This window comes from Oncorhynchus nerka, linkage group LG7, assembly GCF_034236695.1.
Source record: "Oncorhynchus nerka isolate Pitt River linkage group LG7, Oner_Uvic_2.0, whole genome shotgun sequence".
Classification (NCBI taxonomy): Eukaryota; Metazoa; Chordata; class Actinopteri; order Salmoniformes; family Salmonidae; genus Oncorhynchus; species Oncorhynchus nerka.
The window spans coordinates 10,623,427-10,643,255 of NC_088402.1; the positions used below are offsets into that span (position 1 = coordinate 10,623,427).

Sequence of the window (19,829 nt, forward strand, 5' to 3'; positions counted from 1 at the left end):
AAAATAGCACTGCATGAAAAATGTAGGAATATGGCTGTATACTGGGGCGGCAGGGAAGCCTAGTGGTTAGAGCGTTGGACTAGTAACCGGAAGGTTGCAAGTTCAAACCCCCAAGCTGACAAGGTACAAATCTGTTGTTCTGCCCCTGAACAGGCAGTTAACCCACTGTTCTTAGGCCGTTATTTGAAAATAAGAATTTTTCTTAACTGACTTGCCTGGTAAAAATAATTATTTAAAAATAAAAACACCCGCCCAGCATCTAGTCTACACATCCTTTCTGTGAGAGTACACTTTCAAAGTGGAGAGTGACACAAATACTGTGCAATAATAGCCCACCAAATATCAGCCTGCTATTCCTGTATCCCCTCCATTAAGGTGTCTAGATGCAGTCTGGATATACAGTACAGTCCCCTCCATAAAGGTGTCTAGATGCAGTCTGGATATACAGTACAGTCCCCTCCATAAAGGTGTCTATATGCAGTCTGGATATACAGTTCAGTCCCCTCCATAAAGGTGTCTAGATGCAGTCTGGATATACAGTACAGTCCCCTCCATAAAGGTGTCTAGATGCAGTCTGGATATACAGTACAGTCCCCTCCATAAAGGTGTCTAGATGCAGTCTGGATATACAGTACAGTCCCCTCCATAAAGGTGTCTAGATGCAGTCTGGATATACAGTACAGTCCCCTCCATAAAGGTGTCTAGATGCAGTCTGGATATACAGTTCAGTCCCCTCCATAAAGGTGTCTAGATGCAGTATGGATATACAGTACAGTCCCCTCCATAAAGGTGTCTAGATGCAGTCTGGATATACAGTACAGTCCCCTCCATAAAGGTGTCTAGATGCAGTCTAGATATACAGTACAGTCCCCTCCATAAAGGTGTCTAGATGCAGACTGGATATACAGTTCAGTAATAGGTAAAAGCTTTTTCCAAGTCAGGACAGTTGTCATAACATGTAATTTTGGGAAACTTCAATATCTTTCAGGGCGCAATACTAGCTGTCAAATGTGAGAGGCAAATGGTATGGGCCCTGGTCAAAGGGAGAACACTACGGTGAATTTAGAAACCCAACCACTGAGACGGACAGAGCAGTGTTATTATTCCATCTGACCTCCTTGACACTTCTTATTTGGCATTCAGGCCTTGGAATACTTACCTTACCTCTAGGCTGACAAAACACTCCACTCTCCTCTCCTTCCTTGACAGCTAAGTGGATCTGAGGTGTCTGCTTCCCAGTCTCCCTCTTTCTCCCCCCCTCTCTCTCTCGCTCTCTCTCTCTACCCATCCCCCACCCCTCCCTCTCTCTCTCTCTCCCACTTTTCCTGTGCCTAGTTCAGAGGCCTTGGACCGCTTCCCTCCCTAAGCTAAATGGATCTGAGGTGTCTGCCTCACTGTCCCCCTCCCCCAACTCTCTGTCTGTCTCCCCCCACTCCCTCCCTCCCACAGCTAAATGGATCTGAGGTGTGTGCTCCACTGTCACCCCCTCCATCTCTCTGTCCGTCCGCCCCGACTCCCTCAGCTAAATGGATCTGAGGTGTGTGCTCCACTGTCACCCCCTCCATCTCTCTGTCCGTCCGCCCCCCGACTCCCTCAGCTAAATGGATCTGAGGTGTGTGCTCCACTGTCACCTCCCCCCACCATCTCTCTGTCCGTCTCCCCCACACTCTCTCCCTCCCTCAGCCAAGTGGATCTGAGGTGTCTGCTTCACTATCTCACTCTCCCCCATCTCTCCATCCGTCCGTCCCTCCCTCCCTTCCTCAGCCAAGTGGATCTGAGGTGTCTGCTTCACTGTCAGGTGCCAGTAGAGCTCACAGAGGAGGGCACTCAACTCCCTGGAGCTCAGCTATGACTCTGTGTCAACCTCCCTCTAGACACCACTAGTCTCGTAGCTATGACTCAACCTCCCTCCCTCTAGACACCACTAGTCTCGTAGCTATGACTCAACCTCCCTCCCTCTAGACACCACTAGTCTGGTAGCTATGACTCTAAATCAACCTCACTCTAGACACCACTAGTCTGCTAGCTATTACTCTGACTCAACCTCCCTCTACACACCACTAGTCTGCTAAGCTATGACTCTGACTCAACCTCGCTCTAGACACCATTAGTCTCTTAGCTATGACTCAACCTTACTCAAGACACCACTAGTCTGCTCGCTATGACTCTGACTCAACCTCCCTCTAGACACCACTAGTCTGCTAGCTATGACTCAACCTCCCTCTAGACACCACAAGTCTGCTAGCTATGACTCAACCTCCCTCTAGACACCACTAGTCTGCTATCCATGACTCAACCTCGCTTTAGACACCACTAGGCTGTTAGCTATGACTCAACCTCCCTCCCTCCCTCTAGACACCACTAGTCTGTTAACTATGACTCTGACTCAACCTCACTCTAGACACCAGTAGTCTGTTAGCAATGACTTAACCTCCTTCCAGACACCATTAGCCTGCTAGCTATGACTCAACTTCCCTCTAGACACCATTAGTCTGCTAGCTATGACTCAACCTCCCTCTAGACACCACTAGTCTGCTAGCTATGACTCTGACTCAACCTTCCTCTAGACACCATTAGTCTGCTAGCTATGACTGAATATCCCTCTAGACACCATTAGTCTGCTAACTATGACTCAACCTCCCTCTAGACATCATTAGTCTGCTAGCTATGACTCAACCTCCCTCTAGACACCACTAGTCTGCTAGCTATGACTCTGACTCAACCTCCCTCTAGACACCATTAGTCTGCTAGCTATGACTCAACATCCCTCTACACACCACTAGTCTGCTAGCTATGACTCAACCTCCCTCTAGACACCACTAGTCTGCTAGCTATGACTCAACTTCCCTCTAGACACTATTAGTCTGCTAGCTATGACTCAACCTGCCTCCCTCTAGACACCATTAGTCTGCTAACTATGACTCGACCTCCATCTAGACACCACTAGTCTGCTAGCTATGACTCAACCTCCCTCTAGACACCACTAGTCTGCTAGCTATGACTCAACCTCCCTCTAGACACCATTAGTCTGCTAGCTATGACTCAACATCCCTCTAGACACCACTAGTCTGCTAGCTATGACTCAACCTCCCTCTAGACACCATTAGTCTGCTAGCTATGACTCAACATCCCTCTAGACACCACTAGTCTGCTAGCTCAATGACTCAACCCATTAGTCTAGACACCACTAGTCTGCTAGCTATGACTCAACCTCCCTCTAGACACCATTAGTCTGCTAGCTATGACTGAACATCCCTCTAGACACCACCAGTCTGCTAGCTATGACTCTGACTCAACCTCCCTCTAGACACCACTAGTCTGCTAGCTATGACTCAACCTCCCTCTAGACACCACTGGTCTGCTAGCTATGACTCAACCTCCCTCTAGACACCACTAGTCTGTTAGCTATGACTCAACCTCCCTCTAGACACCATTAGTCTGCTAGCTATGACTGAACATCCCTCTAGACACCACCAGTCTGCTAGCTATGACTCTGACTCAGCCTCCCTCTAGACACCATTAGTCTGCTAGCTATGACTCAACATCCCTCTAGACACCACTAGTCTGGTAGCTATGACTCAACCTCCCTCTAGACACCTATTCTCCAATCATCCCCATAAGGCCCTGTTCTAAAGTAGTGTACTACATAGGGAATAGGGCCCTGTTCTAAAGTACTGCACTACATAGGGAATAAGTTGCCATTTGAGAAACAGCCTCTGACTGAAGCTGGAGGCTCATGACTCGCAGATTATTTTTTATTTTTTCACATTTAATGAATTAGGGCACCCAGTCATAAGGATTTACTGAAGAACATTGTTATGATATAGCTAATGTTGGAGATAGATGTGGTATCTATCTAGCACAACTGATAGACTGTCACACACACACACACACACACAGTAGAACCACACTCACCACTATAAGGTTCCACATGCGAGCGGCCTCGGCCACCAAAGTGGACACAGAGCTGCAGCCGGGCATCAGGACAGACAGACAGACAGGACAGACAGACAGACAGACAGACAGACAGACAGACAGACAGACAGACAGTAGAGCCACACTCACCACTATAAGGTTCCACATGCGAGCGGCCTCGGCCACCAAAGTGGACACAGAGCTGCAGCCGGGCATCAGGACCATCTTGATGGGCTCAGTGTACAGCAGGTCATACAGGAGCTTGGTGGCTTCACCTGGATCACACTGTGGGGAACAGAGGAAGACAGAAAGGCAGACTGTATATATGCTCCAAACTATTTACTGGTAAACCATCTCATCACACTGTAGGGAACAGAGGAAGACAGAAAGGCAGACTGTATATATGCTCCAAACTATTTACTGGGTAAACCAACACACTGCATGGGGAACAGAGGACTAGCAAATAGAGGAGGAATAAGGGAGATGGATAGAGGGATAGAGGGGGAATAAAGGAGCGGGATAGAGGGGGAATAAAGGAGAGGGATAGAGGGGGGATAAAGGAGAGGGATAGAGGGGGATAAAGGAGAGGGATAGAGGGGGAATAAAGGAGAGGGATAGAGGGGGAATAAAGGAGAGGGATAGAGGGGGAATGAAGGAGAGGGATAGAGGGGGATAAAGGAGAGGGATAGAGGGGGGGGAATAAAGGAGATGGATAGAGGGGGGGATAGAGGGGGAATAAAGGAGATGGATAGAGGGATAGAGGGGGAATAAAGGAGAGGGATAGAGGGGGAATAAAGGAGAGGGATAGAGGGGGGGAATAAAAGGAGAGGGATAGAGGGGGAATAAAGGAGAGGGATGGAGGGGAGATAAAGGAGAGGGATGGAGGGATAGAGATAAAGGAGAGGGATGGAGGGGGAATAAAGGAGAGGGATAGAGGGGGAATAAAGGAGAGGGAAGGAGAGGGATAGAGGGGGAATGAAGGAGAGGGAGGGGGAATAAAGGAGAGGGAGAGGGGGAATAAAGGAGAGGAGAGGGGGAAGGATAGAGGGGAATAAAGGAGAGGGATAGAGGGGGAATAAAGGAGAGGGATGGAGGGGGGAGGAGAGGGATGGAGGGGGAATAAAGGAGAGGAGAGGGATGGAGGGGGAAGGAAGGAGAGGGGGATAAAGGAGAGGGATGGGGGGAATAAAGGAGAGGGATAGAGGGGGAATAAAGGGGGGATAGAGGGGGAATAAAGGAGAGGGGAGGGGAATAAAGGAGAGGGGGATAGGGAGGGGGATAAAGGAGAGGAGAGGGGATGAAGAGGGGGAATAAAGGAGAGGGGATAAAGGAGAGGGATAGGGGGAAGGGAAGGAGAGGGATAGAGGGGGAATGAAGGAGAGGGATAGGGATGGAGGGGGATAAAGGAGAGGGATAGAGGGGGGAATAAAGGAGATGGATAGAGGGATAGAGGGGAATAAAGGAGGGGATAGAGGGGGAATAAAGGAGAGGGATAGAGGGGGAATAAAGGAGAGGGATAGAGGGGGAATAAAGGAGAGGGGGATAGAGGGGGAATAAGGGGGAGGGAGGGATAGAGGGGGAATAAAGGAGAGGGATAGAGGAGGGGGAATAAAGGAGAGGGATAGAGGGGGAATAAAGGGAGGGAGGGGGATAAAGGAGAGGGATAGAGGGGATAGAGGGGATAAAGGAGAGGGGGGGAATAAAGGAGAGGGATAGAGGGGGAATAAAGGAGAGGGGGAATAGAGGAGAATGGAATAAGGGGGAGATGGATAGAGGGGGATGAAGGAGAGGGGGATAAAGGAGAGGGATAGAGGGGGAATAAAGGAGGGATAGAGGGGAATAAAGGAGAGGGATAGAGGGGGAATAGGAAGGATAGAGGGAGAGGGATAGAGGGGAATAAAAAGGAGAGGGGATAGAGGGGGAGGGGAATAAAGGAGAGGGATAGAGGGGGAATAAAGGAGAGGGATAGAGGGGGAATAGAGGGGGAAAAGGAGATGGATAGAGGGATAGAGGGGAATAAAGGAGAGGGATAGAGGGGGAATAAAGGAGAGGGGGATAGAGGGGGAATAAAGGAGAGGGGGGATAAAGGAGGGGGAATAAAGGAGAGGGATGGAGGGGGAATAAAGAGGGAGAGGGATAGAGGGGGAATAAAGGAGAGGGATAGAGGGGGGGGAATAAAGGAGAGGGGAGGGGGAATAAAGGAGAGGGATAGAGGGGGGGGGAATAAAGGAGAGGGATAGAGGGGGGGAATAAAGGAGAGGGATGGAGGGGGAATAAAGGAGGGATAGAGGGGGAATGAAGGAGAGGGGATAGAGAGGGAATAAAGGAGAGAGGGAATAAAGGAGAGGGGATAGAGGGGGAATAAAGGAGAGGGATAGAGGAGGAATAAAGGAGAGGGATAGAGAGGGGGGAATAAAGGGGAGGGAGGGATGGAGGGGGAATAAAGGAGAGGGATAGAGGGGAATAAAGGAGAGGGATAGAGGGGAATAAAGGAGAGGGATAGAGGGGGAATAAAGGAGAGGGATAGAGGGGGAATAAAGGAGAGGGATAGAGGGGGAATAAAGGAGAGGGATAGACAGGCATACGGCACCCCGCAATAACAAAACATTACATTAAAGTGCCATTTGTATGTTAAACTGCACCGTGGGATTGAGAGGGTCAGTGATTAATTTCCCACTAGTTTACACTCAACGACACCAGAAAAACAGGAGAGCCCAGAGACAGAGAGACAAGGTGAGGCTCGTCCCAAGGACACCTGGTTTTGTCCTCCGAAAAATCATTTCCCCGGGGAGAGAAAAAAGCACCCTATTCCCTACATAGTGCACTACTATTGACCAAAGTGCAACCTATTTTCCTACCTGAAAGCAGGGACCACATTTCCTCACCAAACAGTCAATCTCCTGTCTTTGATCCAAGCCTAACAAATGGCGTTGGGGTCTTTCTTCATTTTAATTCTCAACATACAGTCAATGAAAAATAGATATTCAATTTAAACGATAATGGTTGCGGGTTAAATCGATCATTAATCATTTGGTTGTTTGGGTGAGGGAATCCACCGTTGGGAGGAAACCTGCAGCAGACAGTGTTGTGTATGCCAAATGGCACCCTATTCCATATATAGTGCACTACTTTCGACCAGAACCCTATGTGCCCTGGTCAAAAGTAGTGCACTAAATAGGAAACAGTGTGCCATTTGGGACGTAAGTCTGTGACTACAGAATTGGATAGGGCACTGGATCAAATCACTAATATTTCACCTAACAGGCCAAAACAGTAGGCTCACTGGGAATCTATTCTGACAAGAGCATTACCTCAAAATGATTATGCAGCGGAACCTGATTTCGTTTGATTTGACAAATCATACAAATGGAGATAGCTGTGGTCCCGAGGCAGCAGATTTCCCCCCTCGCTTAACCACAGTCAGTGTTGCTCTATTACTGTGGCCTATAATCACAGAGCGTTACCGAGATGCAGTCCCAAATGGCATCCTATTCCCTATATAGTGCACTACTTCTGACCAGAATCCTATGGTCCCCTATGCGCCCTGGTTAAAAGTAGTGCACAATGTAGGGAATAGGGTTCCATTTGGGACGTAGAGAGAGAAGTCAATGATCCTCTTGCTCTATCTAGTGTATTAATTGATTGCTTTCCACAGTAAAAGCCCCTCCTCATGTCCACATTAAACCCATTCCACGTGAAAGACATGCTTTCCACAGTAAAAGCCCTCATGTCCACATTAAACCCATTCCACGTGAAAGACACGCTTTCCACAGTAAAAGCCCCTCCTCATGTCCACATTAAACCCATTCCACATGAAAGACACGCTTTCCACAGTAAAAGCCCTCATGTCCACATTAAACCCATTCCACGTGAAAGACATGCTTTCCACAGTAAAAGCCCCTCATGTCCACATTAAACCCATTCCACATGAAAGACACGCTTTCCACAGTAAAAGCCCCTCCTCATGTCCACATTAAACCCATTCCACATGAAAGACACGCTTTCCACAGTAAAAGCCCTCATGTCCACATTAAACCCATTCCACGTGAAAGACACGCTTTCCACAGTAAAAGCCCCTCCTCATGTCCACATTAAACCCATTCCACGTGAAAGACACGCTTTCCACAGTAAAAGCCCCTCCTCATGTCCACATTAAAACCATTCCACGTGAAAGACACAAAACTAATGTGACATTATTGGGCCGAATTATGAACAAGGGCAAGAGTTCAACTGACTGCTAGACTTTGTCCCAAATGACACCCTATCCCCTGCACCTACACAGTGCCCTATGGACCCTAGACAAAAGTAGTTCAATATATAGGGAATAGGGTGGCATTTGGGACACAAACCAAGGCTAGCATTGCGCCGGGTTTCATTTGGAACACTGGTTATTAGTGAGAACTCCAAATACCAGTTGGAAGAACAGCCAGGCTTGTTGAGTCAGTGGTGTGTTTGGGGCTTGTTGAGTCAGTGGTGTGTTTGGGGCTTGTTGAGTCAGTGGTGTGTTTGGGGCTTGTTGAGTCAGTGGTGTGTTTGGGGCTTGTTGAGTCAGTGGTGTGTTTGGGGCTTGTTGAGTCAGTGGTGTGTTTGGGGCTTGTTGAGTCAGTGGTGTGTTTGGGGCTTGTTGAGTCAGTGGTGTGTTTGGGGCTTGTTGAGTCAGTGGTGTGTTTGGGGCTTGTTGAGTCAGTGGTGTGTTTGGGGCTTGTTGAGTCAGTGGTGTGTTTGGGTTTTGTTTGGGGATTGTTGAGTCAGTGTTGTGTTTGGGGCTTGTTGAGTCAGTGGTGTGTTTGGGGCTTGTTGAGTCAGTGGTGTGTTTGGGGATTGTTGAGTCAGTGGTGTGTTTGGGGCTTGTTGAGTCAGTGGTGTGTTTGGGGCTTGTTGAGTCAGTGGTGTGTTTGGGGCTTGTTGAGTCAGTGGTGTTTGTTTTGGGGCTTGTTGAGTCAGTGGTGTGTTTGGGTTTTGTTTGGTGGGATTGTTGAGTCAGTGTTGTGTTTGGGGCTTGTTGAGTCAGTGGTGTGTTTGGGGCTTTTGAGTCAGTGGTGTGTTTGGGGCTTGTTGAGTCAGTGGTGTGTTTGGGGTCAGTGGTTGTTTGAGTCAGTGGTGTGTTTGGGGTTGTTGAGTCAGTGGTGTGTTTGGGGCTTGTTGAGTCAGTGGTGTGTTTGGGGGTTGTTGAGTCAGTGGTGTGTTTGGGGTTGTTGAGTCAGTGGTGTGTTTGGGGTTGTTGAGTCAGTGGTGTGTTTGGGGCTTGTTGAGTCAGTGGTGTGTTTGGGTTTTGTTTGGGGCTTGTTGAGTCAGTGGTGTGTTTGGGACTTGTTGAGTCAGTGGTGTGTTTGAGTTTTGTTTGGGGATTGTTGAGTTGGTGTTGTGTTTGGGCTTGTTGAGTCAGTGGTGTGTTTGGGGCTTGTTGAGTCAGTGGTGTGTTTGGGTTTTGTTTGGGGCTTGTTGAGTCAGTGGTGTGTTTGGGGCTTGTTGAGTCAGTGGTGTGTTTGGGGCTTGTTGAGTCAGTGGTGTGTTTGGGGATTGTTGAGTCAGTCGTGTGTTTGGGGCTTGTTGAGTCAGTGGTGTGTTTGGGGATGGTTGAGTCAGTGGTGTGTTTGGGGCTTGTTGAGTCAGTGGTGTGTTTGGGGCGTGTTGAGTCAGTGGTGTGTTTGGGGCTTGTTGAGTCAGTGGTGTGTTTGGGGCTTGTTGAGTCAGTGGTGTGTTTGGGGCTTGTTGAGTCAGTGGTGTGTTTGGGGTTGTTGAGTCAGTGGTGTGTTTGGGGTTGTTGAGTCAGTGGTGTGTTTGGGTTTTGTTTGGGGCTTGTTGAGTCAGTGGTGTGTTTGGGACTTGTTGAGTCAGTGGTGTGTTTGGGTTTTGTTTGGGGATTGTTGAGTCAGTGTTGTATTTGGGCTTGTTGAGTCAGTGGTGTGTTTGGGGCTTGTTGAGTCAGTGGTGTGTTTGGGGATTGTTGAGTCAGTGGTGTGTTTGGGGCTTGTTGAGTCAGTGGTGTGTTTGGGGCTTGTTGAGTCAGTGGTGTGTTTGGGGCTTGTTGAGTCAGGGGTGTGTTTGGGGATTGTTGGGTCAGTGGTGTGTTTGGGACTTGTTGAGTCAGTGGTGTGTTTGGGGCTTGTTGAGTCAGTGGTGTGTTTGGGGCTTGTTGAGTCCTAATCCAGGTCCTAATCCAGGCACTTGTCATCTCCCGTCTGGATTACTGCAACTCGCTGTTGGCTGGGCTCCCTGCCTGTGCCATTAAACCCCTACAACTCATCCAGAACGCTGCAGCCCGTCTGGTGTTCAACCTTCCCAAGTTCTCTCACGTCACCCCGCTCCTCCGCTCTCTCCACTGGCTTCCAGTTGAAGCTCGCATCCGCTACAAGACCATGGTGCTTGCCTACGGAGCTGTGAGGGGAACGGCACCTCAGTACCTCCAGGCTCTGATCAGGCCCTACACCCAAACAAGGGCACTGCGTTCATCCACCTCTGGTCTGCTCGCCTCCCTACCACTGAGGAAGTACAGTTCCCGCGCAGCCCAGTCAAAACTGTTCGCTGCTCTGGCCCCCCAATGGTGGAACAAACTCCCTCACGACGCCAGGACAGCGGAGTCAATCACCACCTTCCGGAGACACCTGAAACCCCACCTCTTTCAGGAATACCTAGGATAGGATAAAGTAATCCTTCTCACCCCCCTTAAAAGATTTAGATGCACTATTGTAAAGTGGCTGTTCCACTGGATGTCTTAAGGTGAACGCACCAATTTGTAAGTCGCTCTGGATAAGAGCGTCTGCTAAATGACTTAAATGTAAAATGTAAAATGTAAATGAGTCAGTGGTGTGTTTGGGACTTGTTGAGTCAGCGGCGTGTTTTTTGGGCTTGTTGAGTCAGTGGTGTGTTTGGGTTTTGTTTGGGACTTGTTGAATCAGCGGCGTGTTTGGGACTTGTTGAGTCAGCGGCGTGTTTGGGGCTTGTTGAGTCAGCGGCGTGTTTGGGGCTTGTTGAGTCAGCGGCGTGTTTGGGGATTATGCGTCCCTGCTGGTGCAGCTCCCCTTGCTCCTACAGACCCAGGGGAGGCCGTGCAAGGGGCTTCCGTTCCATGAACTATGCAGCTGGGACCAAACGCATGAAATTGAGCTCACCCGACAACACACAAGCTTAGGCTACAGTTGTATTTCCAACTGTATAGGATGGAGCGCCACTACTTGCCTGAGTGAAGGGCAGAGACAGAGAGAGAGAGACAGCGAGAGACACAGGCACTATCATTGACTTTCAGGAATTTTTAGAATGCTCTGAATGTTAAGAATCCTACAAGCAGCTGTTAAATATTTGGATGAAGTATCAGCGGCATCGTAAAGACTCATCTGGACGGGAACAGCACGATTATTTTCCTTCGCTGAAAGCGGCGTAGACTTTCCATTATTCGTATGAATTGGCTAGAGAAGAACACTTTATAAATATAGAATCCCGTTCATTCTCTGATGTAGACTATTTGAAAAAGGCTTGACAGTGCAGGAGGCCTTTAAATATATCAGACGATTTTATAGGGGGTCACAAAAGTCAATAATAAACAAACCGCCTATAAACCATCTTTAAATGTTGCTGTCAGACAGGCTATGATGAATGTCATGGAGGCATAGCTGAGAGGGAGAGAGGGAATGAGAGAGAGAGAGAGAGAATGACAGAGAGAAAGAGGGGCTATGATCAAATTAAATAACATTTTATTTGTCACATGCTTTGTAAACATCAGGTGGAGACTGAAGTCTCATTCACATTTCCCATAAGCACTCCATTATGTTGTGCCAGATGTCATGCATTTCAATGGGAACGGCCACAACGGGGTGGAAATGAAACACCACCCCCCCTTGCGGTTGAAGGATCCGTTGCGAGACGAACGCCGCATACTTAGACATTTTCCAAACTTTGCGTCGTCTATATGAGTATCCTTATCCCTGTCCTAGCTAGTGACATCTATCTGTATACTTATCCCTGTCCTAGCTAGTGACATCTATCCATATCCTTATCCCTGTCCTAGCTAGTGACATCTATCTGTATACTTATCCCTGCCCTAGCTAGTGACATCTATCCGTATCCTTATCCCTATCATAGCTAGTGACATCTATCCATATCCTTATCCCTATCATAGCTAGTGACATCAAGGCTATCCATATCCTTATCCCTATCATAGCTGGTGACATCTATCCATATCCTTATCCCTATCATAGCTAGTGACATCAAGGCTCTTCGTATCCTTATCCCTGTCCTAGCTCGTGACATCAAGGCTCTTCGTATCCTTATCCCTGTCCTAGCTAGTGACATCTATCCGTATCCTTATCCTTATCCTAGCTAGTGACATCTATCCATATCATTATCCCTATCATAGCTAGTGACATCAAGGCTATCCATATCCTTATCCCTATCATAGCTGGTGACATCTATCCATATCCTTATCCCTGTCCTAGCTAGTGACATCAAGGCTCTTCGTATCCTTATCCCTATCCTAGCTAGTGACATCTAGGCTCTCCATATCCTTATCCCTGTCCTAGCTAGTGACATCTATCCGTATCCTTATCCCTGTCCTAGCTAGTGACATCTAGGCTCTCCATATCCTTATCCCTATCCTAGCTAGTGACATCTAGGCTCTCCATATTCTTATCCCTGCCCTAGCTAGTGACATCTATCTGTATCCTTATCCCTATCCTAGCTAGTGACATCTAGGCTCTCCATATCCTTATCCCTGCCCTAGCTAGTGACATCTATCCGTATCCTTATCCCTGTCCTAGCTAGTGACATCTAGGCTCTCCATATCCTTATCCCTATCCTAGCTAGTGACATCTAGGCTCTCCATATTCTTATCCCTGCCCTAGCTAGTGACATCTATCTGTATCCTTATCCCTATCCTAGCTAGTGACATCTAGGCTCTCCATATCCTTATCCCTGCCCTAGCTAGTGACATCTATCCGTATCCTTATCCCTGTCCTAGCTAGTGACATCTAGGCTATCCATATCCTTATCCCTGTCCTAGCTAGTGACATCAAGGCTCTTCGTATCCTTATCCCTGTCCTAGCTAGTGACATCAAGGCTCTTCGTATCCTTATCCCTATCCTAGCTAGTGACATCAAGGCACTTCGTATCCTTATCCCTATCCTAGCTAGTGACATCAAGGCTCTTCGTATCCTTATCCCTATCCTAGCTAGTGACATCAAGGCTCTCCATATCCTTATCCCTGTCCTAGCTAGTGACATCAAGGCTCTCCGTATCCTCATCCCTGTCCTAGCTAGTGACATCAAGGCTCTCCATATCCTTATCCCTGTCCTAGCTAGTGACATCTATCCGTATCCTTATCCCTGTCCTAGCTAGTGACATCTAGGCTCTCCATATCCTTATCCCTATCCTAGCTAGTGACATCTAGGCTCTCCATATTCTTATCCCTGCCCTAGCTAGTGACATCTATCTGTATCCTTATCCCTATCCTAGCTAGTGACATCTAGGCTCTCCATATTCTTATCCCTGCCCTAGCTAGTGACATCTATCTGTATCCTTATCCCTGTCCTAGCTAGTGACATCTATCCGTATCCTTATCCCTGTCCTAGCTAGTGACATCTATCCGTATCCCTGTCCTAGCTAGTGACATCTAGGCTATCCGTATCCTTATCCCTGCCCTAGCTAGTGACATCTATCCGTATCCCTGTCCTAGCTAGTGACATCTAGGCTCTCCATATCCTTATCCCTGTCCTAGCTAGTGACATCTAGGCTCTCCATATCCTTATCCCTGTCCTAGCTAGTGACATCAAGGCTCTCCATATCCTTATCCCTGTCCTAGCTAGTGACATCAAGGCTCTCCGTATCCTTATCCCTGTCCTAGCTAGTGACATCAAGGCTCTCCGTATCCTTATCCCTGTCCTAGCTAGTGACATCAAGGCTCTCCGTATCCTTATCCCTGTCCTAGCTAGTGACATCAAGGCTCTCCATATTATTATCCCTGTCCTAAAGAGTGACATCTATCCGTATCCCTGTCCCTATCCTAGCTAGTGACATCTAGGCTCTCCATATCCTTATTCCTATCATAGCTAGTGACATCAAGGCTCTCCATATCCTTATCCCTATCCTAGCTAGTGACATCTAGGCTCTCCATATCCTTATCCCTGTCCTAAAGAGTGACATCGATCTGTATCCTTATCCCTGTCCTAGCTAGTGACATCTATCCGTATCCTTATCCTTATCCTAGCTAGTGACATCTAGCTGATGTAGCTAATCCGTTTTCTTCAAAATAACAGTGGTGGAGGTTTAAAGAAATTTTCCACAGGCCTCCCCAAAAACAAAATAGTCTTTAAAATTTTACGTGGAGACATTTTGAAGAACGTTCTTGGATGAGCCACCACCACTATATCTCTCATGCAAACAACTAAGCCAGGCCAAAGAAATGTCAGGAATGGAACTTTGACCAAAACAACTGTCTGGAGGATGCTTCAACACTATCAGTGAGTGGAAAATGAGGTCTAACATGCTAAAACGCAAAATATCCCTTTAACAGGGAAATGCTTCCTTCCCAACAACGCAGAGAAAAATAAAATAGAGGAATAACAGAAAAGTAAAACTTGTAATAATAAAAGTAATAATAAATACACAATGAGTAACGATAACTATATACACGGTGTACGAGTACTGAGTCGATATGCAGGGGTACGAGTACTGAGTCGATATGCAGGGGTACGAGTACTGAGTCGATATGCAGGGGTACGAGTACTGAGTCGATATGCAGGGGTACGAGTACTGAGTCGATATGCAGGGGTACGAGGTAATTGAGGTAGATATGTAGAGTAGGAGTCGTAAGTTTACATACACTTAGGTTGGAGTCATTAAAACTTGTTTTTCAACCACTCCACAAATTTCTTGTTAACAAACTATAGTTTGGGAAGTCGGTTAGGACATCTACTTTATGCATGACACAAGTAATTTTTCCAACAATTGTTTGCAGACAGATTATTTCACTTATAATTCACTTTATGACAATTCCAGTGGGTCAGAAGTTTAAATACACTAAGTTGACTGTGCCTTTAAACAGCTTGAACAATTCCAGAAAATTATGTCATGGCTTTAGAAGCTTCTGATAGGCTAATTGAACATCATTTGAGTCAATTGGAGGTATACCTGTGGATATATTTCAAGGTCTACCTTCAAACTCAATGCCTCTTTGCTTGACATCATAGAAAAATCAAAAGAAATCAGCCAAAATTGTAGATCTCCACAAGTCTGGTTCATCCTTGGGAGCAATCTCCAAACTCCTGAAGGTACCACGTTAATCTGTACAAACAATAGTACGCAAGTATAAACACCATGGGACCACTTAGCCGTCACACCGCTCAGGAGGAAGACGCGTTCTGTCTCCTAGAGATGAACATACTTTGAGGCGAAAAGTGCAAATCAATCCCAGAACAACAGCAATGGACCTTGTGAAGATGCTGGAGGAAACAGGTACAAAAGTATCTATATCCACAGTAAAATGAGTCCTATATTGACATAACCTGAAAAGCCGCTCAGCAAGGAAAAAGGAAAAAGCCAGACTACGGTTTGCAACTGCACATGGGGACAAAGATCTTACTTTTTGGAGAAATGTCCTGTGGTCTGATGAAACAAAAATAGAACTGTTTGGCCATAATGACCATCGTTATTTTTGGAGGAAAAAGGGGGACGCTTGCAAGCCGAAGAACACCATCCCAACCGTGAAGCACGGGGGTGGCAGCATCATGTTGTGGGGGTGCTTTGCTGCAGGAGGGACTGGTGCACTTCACAAAATAGGCAGCGTCATGAGGAAGGATACTTATGTGGAAAAATTGAAGCAACATCTCAAGACATCAGTCAGGATGTTAAAGCTTGGTCGCAAATGTGTTTTCCAAATGGACAATGACCCCAAGCATACTTCCAAAGTTGTGGCAAAATGGCTTAAGGACAACAAAGTTAAGGTATTGGAGTGGCCATCACAAAGCCCCGACCTCAATCCCATGGAAAATATGTGGGCAGAACTAAAAAAGCGTGTGCGAGCAAGGAGGCCTACAAACCTGACTCAGTTACACCACCTCTGTCAGCAGGAATGGGCCAAAATCCACCCAACTTATTGTGGGAAGCTTGTGGAGGGCTCCCCGAAATGTTTGACCCAAGATGAACAATTAAAAAGCAATGCTACCAAATACTAATTGAGTGTATGTAAACTTCTGACCCACTGGGAATGTGATGAAATAAATAAAAGCTAAAATAAATAATTCTCTCTACTATTATTCTGACATTTCACATTCTTAAAATAATGTGGTGATACTAACTGACCTAAGACAGGGAATTTTTACTGGGTTTAAATATCAGGAATTGTGAAAAACTAAGTTATAATGAATTTGGCTAAGGTGTATGTAATCTTCCGACTTCAACTGTACATATAACTATGAATAAAGTCACAGAAAGTAAACTGTAGCAGCAGTGTATGTGATGAAACAAAAAAGGTTGTGCAAAAAGGGTCAATGCAGATAGTCCAGGCAGCTATTTATTTAACTACTTAACTAACTACTTAGCATTCTTATGTCTTAAGGGGTGTTTTATTTTTTATTTTTTTCACCTTTATTTAACCTTTATTTAACGACCCTCCCACTCGGTCTGCCGTATTCTCTCTTTGTTCTTGTTTCCTTATTAGGAAGCCAGTGGGCGGAGTTGGGAGGGTCGTCAGCTACATGGGAAACACCTGGGCCCGATGTCTCCCAGGATAAATACACCACTTCCCCATTCATGGAGGAGACTCTCCATGCAGACACCTTTATAGATTTTGTTGTGTATCTTGGTGGTTTTTGGTTGTTTGCTTTGGCACCTTTCAACACCCTGCATTATCACATTCATGCATGCAAAACAGTCACTTACACTACTGATTACTGATTACACACACCATTGTACATTGTACTTAGTTTACTTTATTTAATACATATATATTTTGTCACTCCTTATCTCCACGTTGTCTCCCTTGTGTTACGGGCTTTGAGCCGGTGCGTGACAGGGGTTAAAGCTGTTCAGGGTCATGTTGGTTCCAGACTTGGTGCATCAGTATCGCTTGTTGTGTGGTAGTAGAGACAACAGTCTATGACTTGGGTGATGGGAGTCTTATAGAATTTTTAGAGACTTCCTCTGACATCGCCTGGTTTAGAGGTCCTGGATGGCAGGGAGCTCGACTTAGTACACATTACCCTCTGTAGCGCCTTGTGGTCGGCTACCAAGTGGTGATGCAGCCAGTCAAGATGCTCTCAATGTTGCAGCTGTATAACTTTTTGAGGATCTAAGGGCACATGCCAAATCTTTATAGACAACTGATAGGGAAAAGGTGTTATCGTGGCCTCTTCTAGACTGTGTTGGTGTGTTTGGACCATGATATGTTCTTAGGGATGTGGACACCGAGGAACTTGAAGCTCTCGACCTGCTCCAATACAGCCCCATCGATGTGAATGGGGGCGTGCTCGGCCCTCCATTTCCTGTAGTCCACGATCAGCTCCTTTGTTTTGCTGACATTTAGGGAAAAGTTGTTCTGGCGCCACACTGCCAGGTCTCTAAACTCCTCCCTATTGGCTGTCTCATCGTCGTTGGTGATTAGGCCATAATGCTGGTTTTGGAGTCAGGTGCGGCCTCACAGTTGTGGGTGAACAGGGAGTACAGGAGGGGACTAAGCACACACCCCTGAGGGGCCCCCGTGTTAAGAGTCAGCGTGGCGGATGTGCTGTTGTCTACAGTCACCACCTGGGGGCCTGTCCAGGATCCTGGGGATCTGTCCACCTGTCCAGGATCCAGTTGCAAAGGAAGGTGTTCAGTCCCAGGATCCTTAGCTTAGTGATGAGCTTGGAGGGCAATATGCTGAGCTGTCAATGAACAGCATTCTCACATAGGTGTTCCTCTTGTCCAGCTGGGAAAGTGCAATAGAGATTGCATAATCTGTGGATCTGTGGGGACGGTATGCGAATTGTAGTAGGTCCAGGGTGTCTGGGATGATGGTGTTGATGTTAGCCAAGTCTTTTAAAACATTTCATACCTACAGATGTGAGTGCTATGGGGCGATAGTCATTTAGACAGGTTACCTTAACGTTCTTGTGCACAGGGACTATGGTGGTCTGCTTGAAACATATAGGCATTACATAATGGGTCAGGAAGAGGGTAGAAAATGTCAGTGAAGACACTGGTCAGCGCATGCTCTGAGTACACTGACCTTGTGAATGTTAACCTGTTTAAAGGTCTGACTCACATCGGCTACGGAGAGTGTGATCTCACAGTCACCAGAACAGCTGGTGCACTAATGAGTGGTTCAGTTTTGATTGCCTCGAAGCGAGCATAGAAGGTATTTAGCTCATCTGGTAGGCTCCCGGTCACTGGGCAGCTTGTGTCTAGGTTTCCCTTTGTAACCGTGATAGTTTGCAAGCCCTGCAACATTCAATAAGCATTGGAGCCGTTATAGTAGGATTCGATATTAGTCCTGTGTTGGTGCTTTTCCTGTTTGATGGTTTGTTGGAGGGCGTAGCAGGATTTCTTATAAGCGTCCGGCTCATTGAAATTGGTAGATCTAGCCTTTAGCTCCATGCAGATGTTGCCTGTAAATCCATGGCTTCTGGTTGGAATATGTATGTACCATACAGTCACTGTGTGGACAATGTAGTCGATGCACTTACTAATGAAGCCAGTGATTGATGTGGTAAACTCCTCAATTCCATAGGATAGATCCCGGAACATATTCCAGTCTGTGCTGGCAAAACTGTCCTGTAGCTTAGCATCCGCTTCATCAGACCACTTCCGTATTGAGCGAGTCACTGATACTTCCTGTTGGAGTTTTTTTCTTGTAAGCAGGAGTTAGGAGGATGGAGTTATGGTCAGATTTGCTAAATGGAAGGTTAGGGAGAATTTAGTAATCCATGGCATGTAATCCATGGCTTCTGGTTAGGATATGTACGCGCAGTCACTATATCAACAGGAAAGAGTTATGGTCAGATTTGCCAAATGGAAGGTTAGGGAGAATTTAGTAATCCATGGCATGTAATCCATGGCTTCTGGTTAGGATATGTACGCGCAGTCACTATATCAACAGGAAAGAGTTATGGTCAGATTTGCCAAATGGAAGGCGAGGGAGAGCTTAGTGTGCATTTCTGTGTGGAGTAAAGGTGATCTAGAGTGTTTTCGCTTCTAGTTGCACACGCGACATGCTGGTAAAATTTGTTAAAACAGATTTCAGTTTTCCTGCATTAAAAGCACCGGCCACTAGGAGTGACGCCACTGGTTAAATATTTTCTTGTTTTCTTATGGCCCTATACACCTTGTTGAGTGCGGTCTTAGTGCCAGCATCGGTTTGTGGTGGTAAAATAGATGAAAACTCTCTTGGTAAATAGCATCGTCCACAGCTTATTATGAGGTATTCTAACTAAGGCGAGTAGAACCTCAATACTTTGTTAATATTAGAGATCAGACAGTAGCTGTTAACAAAAGAGAGCTTCCGCGATGCTTCCGTTTGGTACTGTCGATGCATAGAAAAACCAGCTAGATGTATCTGATCCATGTCCTTGTTCAACCACGACTCGGAGAAACAGGATATTACAGTTCTTTGGGTCCTGTTGATACGATAGTCTCGAATGGAGCTCGTCCAATTTGTTCTCCAGTGACTGCATGTTCGGAGGTTAGAGGCACTTGAAGTACTCACCGATGTAGTTTCGTCAGGGTGCCCGCACGTCGGCCTCTCGTATGCCGCGTTTTTATTTTACGTGTCTCAAGGATTAGGGCCTGGTCCGTGGTGAGCAGTACGTCCTGCGCCTCAGATTAATTAACATGTTCATCCAAATGGAGGTTAGTGATCGATGTTCTAATGTCCAGAAGCTATTTTCGGTCATAGGAAACATTATTTACAGACAAGTAAAGATCAGTATTAAAAAAAAGCACTCAAA

General features: G+C 46.7%; 1 protein-coding gene across 1 annotated transcript in view; it reads right to left on the bottom strand.

The window, feature by feature from the left end:
* LOC115124066 (gamma-aminobutyric acid type B receptor subunit 1-like) overlaps nucleotides 1-19,829 on the bottom strand; it is a 254,510-nt gene that overhangs the window by 114,893 nt on the left and 119,788 nt on the right. The window contains exon 7 of the mRNA XM_065020170.1: nucleotides 4,066-4,200. Within this exon, the coding sequence (XP_064876242.1) occupies nucleotides 4,066-4,200 (135 nt within the window). The remainder of the gene's footprint in view (nucleotides 1-4,065; nucleotides 4,201-19,829) is intronic.